The sequence below is a fragment of the Salmo salar genome, chromosome 25 (assembly GCF_965601325.2).
Source record: "Salmo salar chromosome 25, fSalSal1, whole genome shotgun sequence".
NCBI lineage: Eukaryota > Metazoa > Chordata > Actinopteri > Salmoniformes > Salmonidae > Salmo > Salmo salar.
This window is the reverse complement of record NC_138315.1, coordinates 3,855,817-3,868,818: the sequence shown is the minus strand read 5'-3', so window position 1 is coordinate 3,868,818 and position 13,002 is coordinate 3,855,817. Positions and strand designations below refer to the sequence as shown.

Below are 13,002 nucleotides of genomic sequence, written 5' to 3'. Positions count from 1 at the left end.
AACCAATACGATGTCTTTGGAACTACGATACTACAGCAAATTAATGTGTTTCATTCTTTTGACAGAGTTATAAGCATGTTTTGTTGCTTCTGTGTTTTTTGGGGTCATTGTTCGATCAACAGGCTATGCACCAAGCCTCAAGAAAGTGTATTACCAAACATCACCTACTATAATCAAAAACACGTTGTAACGTAGTAACTACATATTAATTACATGAGTAAATAAAGTGTTTCACTTTACACTAAGTTGCTTGTTCCTGTGTAGAAACATTGTAGTTATGACACTTTTCTTTAAAATTACATAGTAATAACAAATGTTGATATACCCTGCAAAATGCTTAATAGTATTGAAAGAACATAATAATTACACTTAAGGTTGCTGTAACAACATTTTTCCTAGATTGAGATGGATTCACATTGATCACAACTACAAGTACTGTATTGGGTGTCTGCCTAAGTTGTAGTAGAGTAAGTACATAGTAATTACATGAGAAATTCACTTTACATTAAGTTGCTTGTTCCTGTGTAGAAACATTGTAGCTACGATACTATTCTCTAAACAGCATAATAATAACTGACATTTGGATATATCCTGTGAAATATGTGATTGCATTGAAAGTACAGTGTAATTACACTTACAGGTGCTGTAACAACATTTACTCTACATTGACGTGTATTTTCCCATTGATTGTAATAAAAAGGTTTACCCTACTGTGTTTCATTTGACTTAAAGCTGCTTGCTTATGAGTAGATTAACATTATACATTACATTATTTTGAACAACATTAAATTTACATTACACCTTTGAAGCCAGGGAAATAAACCATAAATCCTTTTTCAAAGGCAGGTACATAGTATTTACAGAATACTATGTATTCTCTTATTTACACCTACTCATTCAAGCCTTTGAGCCAATCAGTTGTTTTGTGACAAGGTATTTACATTTTTTTATTTAACCTTTATTTAACTAGGCAAGTCAGTTAAGAACAAAGTCTTATTTACAATAATGGCCTACACCGGCCAAACCCAAACCCGGATGACCCTGGGTCAATTGTGCGCCGCCATATGCGACTCCCAATCACGGCCGGGTGTGATACAGTCTGGAATCGAATCAGGGTCTGTAGTGATGCCTCTAGCACTGAGACGCAGTGCCTTAGGCTGCTTCGCCACTCCGGAGCAGTAGTATACGGACGATAGCCCTATTTGGTAAAAGACCAAGTCCATATTATGGCAAGAACAGCTCAAATAAGCAAAGAAAAACAACAGTCCATCATTACTTTAAGACATAAACGTCAGTCAATCAGAAAAAAAAGTTTCTTCAAGTGGAGTCTCAAAAACCATGAAGCGCTATGATGAAACTGGTTCTCACGAGGACCGCCACAGGAAAGGAAGACCCAGAGTTACCTCTGCTGCAGAGGATAAGTTCATTAGAGTTACCAGCCTCAGAAACTGCAGCCCAAATAAATGCGTTTTAGAGTTCAAGTCACAGACACATCTCAACATTAACTGTTCAGAGGAATCAGGCCTTCATGGTCAAATTGCTGCAAAGAAACCACTACTAAAGGACACCAATAAGAAGAAGAGACTTGCTTTGGCAAAAGACAAGAGCCATGAGCAATGGACATTAGACCGGTGGAAGTCTGTCCTTTAGTCTGATGAGTCCATATTTTTGATTTTTGGTTCCAACCACCGTATCTTTGTGAGACGTAGAGTAGGTGAACAGATGATCTCCGCATGTGTGGTTCCCACTATTAAGCATGGAAGAGGAGGTGTGATGGTCTGGGGGTGCTTTGCTGGTGACACTGTCTGTGATTTATTTTGAATTCAAGGCACACTTAACCAGCATGGCTACCACAGCATTCTGCAGCGATACGCCATCCCATCTGGTTTGCGCTTAGTGGGACTATCATTTGTTTTTCAACAGGACAATGATCCAACACACTTCCAGGCTGTGTAAGGGCTATTTGACCAAGAAGGAGAGTGATGGGGTGCTGCATCAGATGACCTGGCCTCTACAATCACCTGACCTCAACCCAATTGAGATGGTTTGGGATGAGTTTTGTATTTGTATTTATTATGCCAAGGCAGCAGCTCCTCTTCCTGGGGTCCAGCATAACTAAAGCAGTTTATACAATTCTAAAAACATTACAATACATTCACAGATTTCACAACACACTGTGTGCCCTCAGGCCCTAACTCCACCACCACCACATATCTACAGTACTAAATCCATGTGTATGTGTGTGTATTGTACGTATGCTATCGTGTGTGTGTGTGTGTGTGTGTGTGTGTCTGTGCCTATGTTTCTGTTGCTTCACAGTCACCACTGTTCCATAAGGTGTTTTTTTTTAATCTGTTTTTTTAAATCTAATTTTACCGCTTGCATCAGTTACTTGAAGTGGAATAGAGTTCCATGTAGCCATGGTTCTATGCAGTACTGTTCGCCTCCCATAGTCTGTTCTGGACTTGGGGACTGTGAAGAGACCTTTTGTGGCATGTCTTGTGGGGTATGTATGGGTGTCCGAGCTGTGTGCCAGTAGTTTAGATAGACAGCTCGGTGCATTCAACATGCCAATACCTCTCATAAATACAAGTAGTGATGTAGTCAGTCTCTCCTCTACTTTGAGCCAGGAGAGATTGACATGCATATTATTAATATTAGCTCTCTGTGTACTTCCCAGGACCATTTGGAAATTGCTCCCAAGGATGAACCAGACATGTGAAGGTCTACAATTTATTTTCTGAGGTCTTGGCTGATTTCTTTTGATTTCCCCATGATGTCAAGCAAAGATGCACTGAAAAAAAGGTAGGAGGACCAAGGCACTCATCATATAATTAATTAAAATGCCTTTATTTGTATGGCATGTTCAATAGAAACAAGGTTTTAAAAATCCGACGCGTTTCGGCTACATGGCCTTTGTGAGGGAGTACAAAGAAATAATACAATGTCCTCTTTTGAACAGCTTTTCAATCAATTTTGTAACCACTCCCTCTTCAAATTAGGGCTAATTGGAAAAGCTGTTCAAAAGAGGACATTGTATTATTTATTTGAACTCCCTGACAAAGGCCATGCAGCCGAAACGCGTCGGATTTTTAAAACCTTGTTTCTATTGAACATGCCATACAAATAAAGGCATTTTAATTAATTATATGAAGAGTGCCTTGGTCCTCCTTTCTTTTTGATGACCAATTCACCCCTTTACCAAAGAGCACCTTCTGTCTACCAAAATGTACTATTGTGTACCTTAGTAGCGCTTCCCTTCCTCCTCTTTCTACAAAGATGCACTGAGTTTGAAGGTAGGCCTTGAAATACATCCACAGGTACACCTCCAATTGACAAAAATGATGTCCATTAGCCTATCAGAAGCTTCTAAAGCCATTACATCATTTTCTAGAATTTTCCAAGCTGTTTAAAGGCACAGTCAACTTAGTGTATGTAAACTTCTGACCCACTGGAATTGTGATACAGTGAATTATAAGTGAAATAATCTGTCTGTAAACAATTGTTGGAAAAATTACTTGTGTCATGCACAAAGTAGATGTCCTAACCGACTTGCCAAAACTATAGTTTGTTAGCAAGAAATGTGTGGAGTGGTTGAAAACAAGTTTTAATGACTCCAACCTAAGTGTAATTGCAAAAGGGTTATCTAATGATCAATTAGCCTTTTAAAATGATAAACCTGTATTAGCTAACACAACGTGCCATTTGAACACAGGAGTGAAGGTTGCTGATAATGGGCCTCTGTACGCCTATGTAGATATTCCATAAAAAAATCTGCCGTTTCCAGCTGCAATAGTCATTTACAACATTCTGATCAATTTGATGATATTTTAATGGACAAAACATTTACTTTTCTTTGAAAAACAAGGACATTTCTAAGTGACCCCAAACTTTTGAACGGTAGTGTATATCCAGACAAAGGTGTTTGAGTGTATATGGTGGGCATATTGGATTCCTTACATAGTTAAAGTAAACAAAAATGGTGTTGAGTACAGGTCATAAGTACAGTACACAAATCTGAAACATTTCTCATTAAAAATGTGTACGTATACAGTTGATTAAACCACCATTTAGTGGTAATATGGCAGTCATATTGGATTTTGAATGTCATATTGGATTTGGAGTGAAATCTAGGGGGCCCCTAACGTAATTGCATGAGTAGGGGTTAAACATATAAAATCCACAGAGGAACATTTGGCTGGAAAAATGAGTTTTCAGTGTCTGAGCCCACTTGTCTTATAGATGAATACAATAGCCACAACATTTTTTTTAAATGTACTTGGAAAGTTGTCTATTGGACAGTTACCGTACCAAAAAGTGAAGTTCATCATCATAATTCATCATAAATATGAATAGTTGATATTTCTACCTATTGTATCTGTGTGTTTACAGGTCTATATTTCCAAGCTGTATTAACATATCCTAATGTTGTTTATCTGTGTATGTAGGGCAGCTAACCGACGACTTGTATTCCACATTCTAGCAATATCAGAGCCTGGCAATACTCTGCACTGTTTTAGTTTAGGGGGTGCTTTAGAGCAAATTACAATAGCCACTCATCAAAAAACATGTTACTGCATTTATTTTTGTCAGGCATGACCATACAGAACTGATTTAGATCACAGATGACTTAAAAGTTACCAAAAGGAAAACCTGGTAAATATTTTTATACAACCCTCTATTTCGTATATAGGAGACCTTAGAGATATGTTAAAATATGGTTGTGCTTTGTTATACCTCGGGTAGGGATATCTCAAAAACTAAAGCCCTGTTTGAGGATTGGTCACTAGCCTAGCAAACTGGAATACAACCAGATGAGGTTTGAGGAAGTGAAAACGAAATAGAGCTGTCGATTGCAGAGGCGTAGCCGTAGACCAATGAGCACGACTTCCGTGCTCCAGAACCCCTTACGTACAACGCCATCTATGTCCAGGGAACGTGAAACGAATATATCGGGAGGGGATTTCCACGCAAAGCACTTCCTTTACTTGTTTTGCTTTCGATCTGGACACTGAAATAGGCTAATAGTTTTCATTTTGGTACACAAAATCACACACTACACGGGGATAACTTTGCGACTGGCAAGAGGACCTGAAGTTGAATAGAACACTTTATCGCAGGTAACGTTTCCGCATGTTGTTTTTGCTGAAGAGTTATGTATCCATAGAATCATGAAGCGACAACGTAAACCCTAATCGAAAGTAATAGAACGTTGATCCGATCACGGGCAACCGACAATCCGACATGGAATGAAGTTTATTTTCACTTTTGGGTTGACATGTCAGCCAGCTTTCTGGTAAACTTGAACAGCTGTCAGTTTTGGCCACAGCGTGACTTTGCGAGACGGGTGCAATGCATATTTGTTGCCAACTGTGGCGCATAGCGCACCAGAATGTCGACAAACCATTGAAGTAACCATTTATCGGTAGTTGTCTTTTACATTGTGTATTTTATTATCAGCCTCAGAAAGAAATTGGAACAAGCTTGGTTCTGGTAAATTACATGACTACTAGGCTACAACTGCAGGGTTGACTAAATAATCACTACAAGTTCGTTATTTTATTGGCTTAATGTTATTAATAGAATATGTATGATAAACCTAAATTGCAAATATATTAATGTAACATTCTCATAACCTGTTACAGTTTATTGGTTTAGGAGTTTGTTGCGTTTTGTTGGAGTGGACCTTGATCAGTAACGTGATTACTCTACTTGCAGCACTAACTAGAGGTCATGGTCATCACAAGCCTTATGTGCACCGTTAACCTATTTTCAAGATTCATTAACACCTTATTACACATCAACAGAGTACAGTTCGACATGTGATATAACACATCTGAACCAATTATTGTGTGTTGTTGTGGCCCCTCTGTATTAGATGTGTTTTGGCACTGGGTTCTGCTCTGTATGAGATCAGATGTTGCTGATAAGCTCAGGGAGTTGTCATCCCCCAAATGGGCCAATTGGTCTCAGATGTTTTCTGATCTGTTGCTGCCTTCAGGAAGTGAAATGAAGGGTTCATTCATTCAATTGACTGTTTATCTCCTCCTTGCTCTGTGTCTGCAGGCCACCATGCCAGTGGAGAGGATGCGAATGCGGCCATGGTTGGAGGAACAGATCAACTCTTGCCTAATTCCTGGGCTGAAATGGGTTAATAGAGTAAGTGAAATGTATCTTTATTGAGACACTGAGTTTGCCTTAGTATGGAAGTTCACCACATTCTAAGTTTATACTGCACCTGGTTTTCAAGCTTTGCTGAAGCAACAATTGTTACCAAACCCACCAACAAAGCCCCTCCGTCATATAGGAACACAAACAGGTATGCACACATCTAAACAGCTAAACACCCTGCATCTTACTATATTATTTAACAACTTTTTTGAGTAGCACTTTATAATAACTCCACATAATAAAGCATTTATAATGAATTAGTAAATAGTTTATTCATCATGTATTAATCATTACTCCATTCCTTAGATGTAATATACTGTAGGTCCTTATAAACCATTTACTAATCATTAGTTAAGTATTTTTGCATCACTTCATCTAAAGTGTGGGCTATTTATATTTTATAAATACTTCATAAATGTGGACATGCCATTGATAGACACTCCAGCATTACCGGATCTTTCTTAAGGTCTCAAAATAGCCTAGAACATATCAATGGTAAAATAATAAGCACACATGACAGGATGTTAAAAGAACTATGTCAAACATTTTATCTACAAAAACTGTTGTGAAGGAACTGTTGCAAGGACTTAAGGAAGAGTTGTAATGTGAATGTTTTGCTGATGTTGTCAACCTCGCAAACGCAAACTAATTATAAAACAGCGAGCTGTAGCCTACATACAACAACGAGCCAGACCGGACAGTTTTTCTTTAGCGGCTTTTTATTCCTTCATTACTACTGATATGTTATTGAGGTAGAAGTGTTACATGTATTATTTTCAGGTAGAAATGTTACTTTACAGTGCATTCGGGAAGTATTCAGACCCCTTCACTTTTTCCACATTTTGTTACGTTACTGCCTTATTCCAAAATGGATTAAATCCCAGTCCACAATCTACACACAATACCCTATAATGACAAACCCTATGAGACTCTAAACTGAGCTCAGGTGCATCCTGTTTCCATTGATTATCCTTGATGTTTCTACAATTGGGGTCCACCTGTGGTAAATTCAATTGGTTGGGCATGATTTGGAAAGGCACACAGCTGTCTATATAAGGTCCCACAGATGTCAGAGCAAAAACCAAGCCATGAGTTCGAAGGAATTGTCCGTAGAGCTCTGAGACAGGATTGTTTCGAGGCACAGATCTGGGGAAGGGTACTAAAAAATGTCTGCAGCATTGAAGGTCCCCAAGAACACAGTGGCCTCCATCATTCTTAAACGGAAAGAAATTTAGATCTACCAAGACTCTTCCTAGAGCTGGCCGCCTGGCCAAACTGAGCAATCTGGGGAGAAGGGCCTTGGTCAGGAAGGTGATTAAGAACCCGAAGGTCACTCTGACAGAGCTCCAGAGTTCCTCTGTGGAGATGGGAGAACATGCAGTACTCCACCAATCATGCGTTTATGGTAGAGTGGCCAGACGAAAGCTACTCCTCAGTAAAAAGCACATGACAGCCAGCTTTGTTGTTTGCCAAAATAAATATAAAGGAATCTCAGACCATGAGAAACAAGATTCTCTGGTCTGATGAAACCAAGATTGAACTCTTTGGCATGAATGCCAAGCGTCACTTCTGGACAAAACCTGGCACCATCCCTACGGTGAAGCATGGTGGCAGCACCATGATGTGCGGATGTTTATCAGTGGCAGGGACTGGGAGACTAGTCAGAATTGAGGGAAGAATGAACGGAGCAAAGTACAGAGAGATTCATGATGAAAACCTGGTCCAGAGCGCTCAGGACCTCAGACTAGGGTGAAGGTTCACCTTCCAACAGGACAATGACCCTAAGCACACAGCCAAGACAACGCAGGAGTGGTTTCGGGACAAGTCTCTGAATATCCTTGAGTGGCCCAGCCAGAGCCCAGACTTGAACCCGATCGAACATCTCTGGAGAGACCTGAAAATAGCTGTGCAGCGACGCTCCCCATCCAACCTGACAGAGCTTGAGAGGATCTGCAGAGAAGAACGGGAGAAACTCCCCAAATACAGGTGTGTCAAGCTTGTAGCGTCATACCCAAGATGAGTCAAGGCTGTTAACGCTGCCAAAAGTGCTTCAACAAAGTAGTGAGTAAAGAGTCTGAATACTTATGTAAATGTGATACGTCTGTTTTTTTTTATATATACATTTGCAAAAAATTCGAAACTTGTTTCTGCTTTGTCATTATGGGGTATTTTGTGTAAATTGATGAGGAAAAAAAACAATTTAATACATTTTAGAATAAGGCTGTAACATAACAAAATGTGGAAAAAGTGAAAGGGTCTGAATATTTATAACCTTCAAATGCTTCCAGTGCTTCAGTCTTTTAAAAACAGTCTATTTTCACATATGACTGTTTGTCAGCACCTTTAATGGGCATTTAAAGGCAGTAACTCTTTAAGCATAATAGGATTGTTCAGCGAAAGAATGTATTCAGATATTTGTTTCCGTACCTCGTAAGCAGTCTATGGACTCATCTTAATCTCTTGTGGAATGCGTAGGAATGTTTGCGTTTTCGTCCCTGATTATTTGGACGTGGGGAGATTAATCATGCAGCTGACCAAATTGCGCAAGATGTGTGCGATGTGTTAGCCAAGTCATAAATGTCTGAATCATTGTTGTAATGAACCTGCAGGAGAAGAGGATCTTCCAGATTCCATGGATGCATGCTGCAAGACATGGCTGGGATTTGGAAAAAGATGCTCCTTTATTCAAGAACTGGGCCATTCATACAGGTACAGTTATGAAAATGAAGTGATAAGAAATGGCCAACAATACACAGTATGTTACATTACCAATGCCACTGTTATGTGTTATGATCAGTGTTATGACTGAAGTTTATGCAGCAGCATAGCCTTCCCATAATAAGTAATTTTTTATATTCAGGAAAATACCAACTAGGGATCGACAAACCAGACCCGAAAACATGGAAGGCCAATTTCCGCTGTGCAATGAACTCTCTGCCTGATATTGAGGAGGTGAAAGACAAGAGCATCAAGAAGGGAACCAACGCTTTCAGGGTATACAAGATGCTGTCTGCGTCAGAGCGCCAGACCAAGAAAGGTAAGTGGTTGCCTCTCTAGCTCTGAGAGAACAATGATTGGGGCTCCCGAGTGGCGCAGCGGTCTAAGACACTGCATCTCATTGGTAGACGCGACACTACAGACACCCTGGTTCAAATCCAGCTGTATCACAACCGGCCGTGATTGGGAGTCCTATAGGGCGGTGCACAATTGGCCCAGCGTCGTCCAGGTTTGGCCGATGTAGGCCGTCACTGTAAATAAGAATTTGTTCTTAACTGACTTGCCTGGTTAAATAAATACATAAAATAAAAGTGAATTAGAAATGGCAGAGACCGAATTAAAGATCAGCTTCCAGAGAGGATAACACTTATGGCTTTATGGTGTAGCTACTAGCCAAGTTAATTTCATATATAATATGTGCTGTAAGCACGGTTTTATATGTTATTAACACTTGATTACGTAGATGCACATTTGTTAATGTTGTAGATATTATTACATTACTGTTAATTAGCAATCAACAGTTTATCTACATGTTCTTCTCACTGAGGCGGTTGCATAGACTTGAAATTGACACACTGAAATAGATTAATTTGTGTCCACCTTTTAACAGTGGAATGTCATGTTGATGTGTTTTCTAGGAAAGAAAAGGAGGGAAAAAGAGGGAAAAAACAAGGTAATAACTAGTGTGTGTTGACACAGAAGACCTCAGTGCATTACTATTCAATTTCACATTCAAACCATTCAAACCATTCTTTGAAATTGATCATTTTACTTGGCAAATGTAAAATGATATTAGCAAGCATGACAGACCTCCAGTCAGGATGGAAAGAGATGCCCACACCTCTCTGCTTCTGTCACCCCAGGAACAGGTGGAGCCCAGGTCCTCATCCATGGAGAGCATGAATGGGTCTGTTGAAGACCATGAAGTGGTGAAGGTAGAGGTGAAGGATGAAGTGAAAGAGGAGTACATTACAGACTGCACAGGTAAGAGCTTTGGCATCAGTGTCTGTGTCCACTACACACATTTAATCAATTGAATTGATGTTGTGTGGTAGACCATTAAGAGAGCACATCAGGAGTAGTGACAAGGAATGTTATGAACGTGTATAGTAGTTACACACTTACTAATGTCTTATGAATATATCTGTGAGTAAATTGCTTAGGCTTTCCACTGGAGGACAAATGTATAACCAGGGATTATCTTGCGCTTCCTCAGAATATCTTCATCCGGGCAGTCGCAGCCCTGGGGATGACCAGCTGATCATCGATGACCTGCCATATGTGTGTCAGACCATCGAGGTGACCACGGAGAATGAGGAGCAGTCGGTCAGCTCCAGTCACCCGTACCCACTCCAGATCTCCCCTGTGTCCTCGTATGGAGGTCAGTCCACACCCCCTAAATCCTCCCACTCCATCCCAACCCATGCCCTAACACAACAGACGGGGTTGCTTGGATCTCACATCAGTACCCATTATAGGTGTTAATAATGGTATAATTCCTATAGTTCAGAGCAGCGATGAAAGAGATGTGAATGATTAGAATGTCACTACAATCACATGGTTATTCTAATGTACTCCAGGTGAATCATTTGATTGGTGATGGGAGGTACCACTATATTTTATAACACCATTGTATGCCTGCGACTTGTAAGGCACACTATCACCTCCATTTTAAAATGCCAAGTAAAATTGAAACATTTGAACCTTTATTCAGTCTAGATAGTATAGTACTGTGGTGTATTGCTTAATGTCTATGAGGGCAATAAGGCTTCCCTGTTGCAAGCCCAAGGCCAGGCCAGTGCTTGTTATCATAAACATGGCTACATCACCAGTGTCATTCAACCTGCTCATGGTATTACTGTAGAATAAGTTAATGTGTTGCTTGGGAGAAGCATTAACACAGAAAGATTTGAACTCAGAATATGAGCTTGTATTTATGCATATTTATACAGTTATTTCTGTATGTGTATGCTTAATATGATACTCTATATGGTACAGTTGATATTGATCCGCCTGATGTGTTACATATAGTATGATACTGTACATATAACTACTCTACTATTCCTGCATGTTTAGTATTTGGTGAAGCATAACATATGATCTCTACAATGATTATGTACAGAAGTTCACTAGAGTTCATCACTGATGGTAGCAGATAAGCCTATTGTCATTTAACTTTTTTAACTCTGACATTCTTTCATATGTCCATCCTTCTCCAACCTGTTAGTCTGGAAATCCCTGAGTTATGGGTTTTCATGGTTGTTCTTTCTGTTCTGCTTTACAGAGAGTGACACAGACAGTGTGCACAGTGAAGAGGACTCTAAGGAGGTAAGGACACTGAACAATTGCGTTGTCCAATTGCATATCTGTATCAGAAGAAAAGCCCATCAGTCAAAAAATTGCCTCCTAACCATTGTTAGCCAAATAATCATTCAAGACAGCTAGATTATTTTGTAAGATTGGAAATTTAGTAAAAATCATGCGCTGACACACAGAAGCCTTTGATTTTGAGCCTGTGTGCCTTTATGGAGTGCTTGCAGCACAAAGCGATAGCTTTGTTTTATGGTGCCATTGTAGCTGGCCTGTTCTCTAAGCCAAGGGAAGTGCACTTAGCTAGCAGAATTAGCTTATTCTAATAGGGCTGAGCGGCATGGCTGGGCCTGCCTGGGTACACAGACACATACTGTACAAACAGCTGAATCATTAACCCTGCCCGATCAAAAGATAAACAAACCTTCACTTGAAACCCACGATTTTGAGTTCATTACGTTAGCCAGTTCTACTGCTTTACAGTAGTAAGAGTACTGTAACTGTAGAATGGTGGTACTGTCCCTTTTACTTCTACCACTAGCCCAGCCCATACTGTCAGTTCCTGTTCTAAAGTGCTCTGACGTAAAGAAAGACAAAAAACAGAAGGCAGCTCTCTGGTGAATACCGGATTCACTTTTGTCTCCTGGCTAATGATTAAACCTCATTTCATGTCTTGAATTGTGCTCAAAACAAGCCCAATCACAAATCAAAGCACATACATACTATTACAGAATTCAACAGAATAGCGTTCTTTATTTCTCAACCGTTGTGCCCTTTTGTGTTGTAGTGTTCTATTGTTTGTAGTGTTCTAATACATAATGACATGCCCATTGGAGAAACAGAGAAAAGTAGTATATAATGCCAAGCTATTTTCTTTGCCCTAGAAAGCCCTGGCTGTCAGCTACTTTCAAAAATGTGGACAAGATGGCTATTGTGGTACTTGTAGAATATCTTGCTACATTGAGCTGGAAGAGGAAATTTGATGCTGCACACACGCACGTGTGTATGTGTCCGTGGGTGAAGAGGGGGGAGATGAGGTTCCTTAGTATAGATGAATCATGCAGCGCTCAACAGCAGGAAGAGCAGTTTACAAGCACGTTAGAAAGTATTAACACATACAGTGCTTATAAACATGTGCATGCCAATGTGTTCAAGTTGCAGTAATAGATTTTCATTGGTAAATATGCCACATGTTTTGCAAGATTTGCTATAGCTAGGTTTCCATCCAATTGGTGACATATTTATATGCGAAAATGCAAAAATCCGCATAAAGAAAACATGCACACAAAATGTAATTTTTCTCTTAAATTTTCATGTACTGAGTAAAAATCTAAAGTTCAACACACAATAAGATCCCACCATGTTGAATGAACAAATGATCTGTTGGCGTTTATAAAATTGTATCGAAACTTCCTATTTCCATCACACGGTATGACTTTAATCGCATGAAAACTGTGGATGGAAACGTGGTTAGTGTCAATGAAATTCCCTCTTCTAATGCTATCAATGATTTATGAAGATTCT

At 39.7% G+C, this 13,002-nt stretch overlaps 1 protein-coding gene across 3 annotated transcripts in view; it reads left to right on the top strand.

Moving 5' to 3' along the window:
• The first annotated feature begins 4,893 nt into the window (after nucleotides 1-4,893).
• Nucleotides 4,894-13,002, top strand: part of LOC106586054 (interferon regulatory factor 2) — a 29,497-nt gene continuing 21,388 nt past the window's right edge. For 2 of the 3 annotated variants that reach the window (XR_014382604.1, XM_014172875.3), the window contains exons 1-8: nucleotides 4,894-5,120; nucleotides 6,067-6,159; nucleotides 8,781-8,880; nucleotides 9,032-9,208; nucleotides 9,807-9,841; nucleotides 10,032-10,152; nucleotides 10,385-10,549; nucleotides 11,453-11,496. Coding sequence is in view for 2 of the 3 variants with exons in the window: in XM_014172875.3 (XP_014028350.1) it covers nucleotides 6,073-6,159; nucleotides 8,781-8,880; nucleotides 9,032-9,208; nucleotides 9,807-9,841; nucleotides 10,032-10,152; nucleotides 10,385-10,549; nucleotides 11,453-11,496 (729 nt within the window). In the remaining variant the exon portion in view is untranslated. Of the gene's footprint in view, nucleotides 5,121-6,066; nucleotides 6,160-8,780; nucleotides 8,881-9,031; nucleotides 9,209-9,806; nucleotides 9,842-10,031; nucleotides 10,153-10,384; nucleotides 10,550-11,452; nucleotides 11,497-12,362; nucleotides 12,415-13,002 lie in introns of all 3 variants that reach the window. The other variant, XM_014172874.3, reaches the window with a different exon arrangement.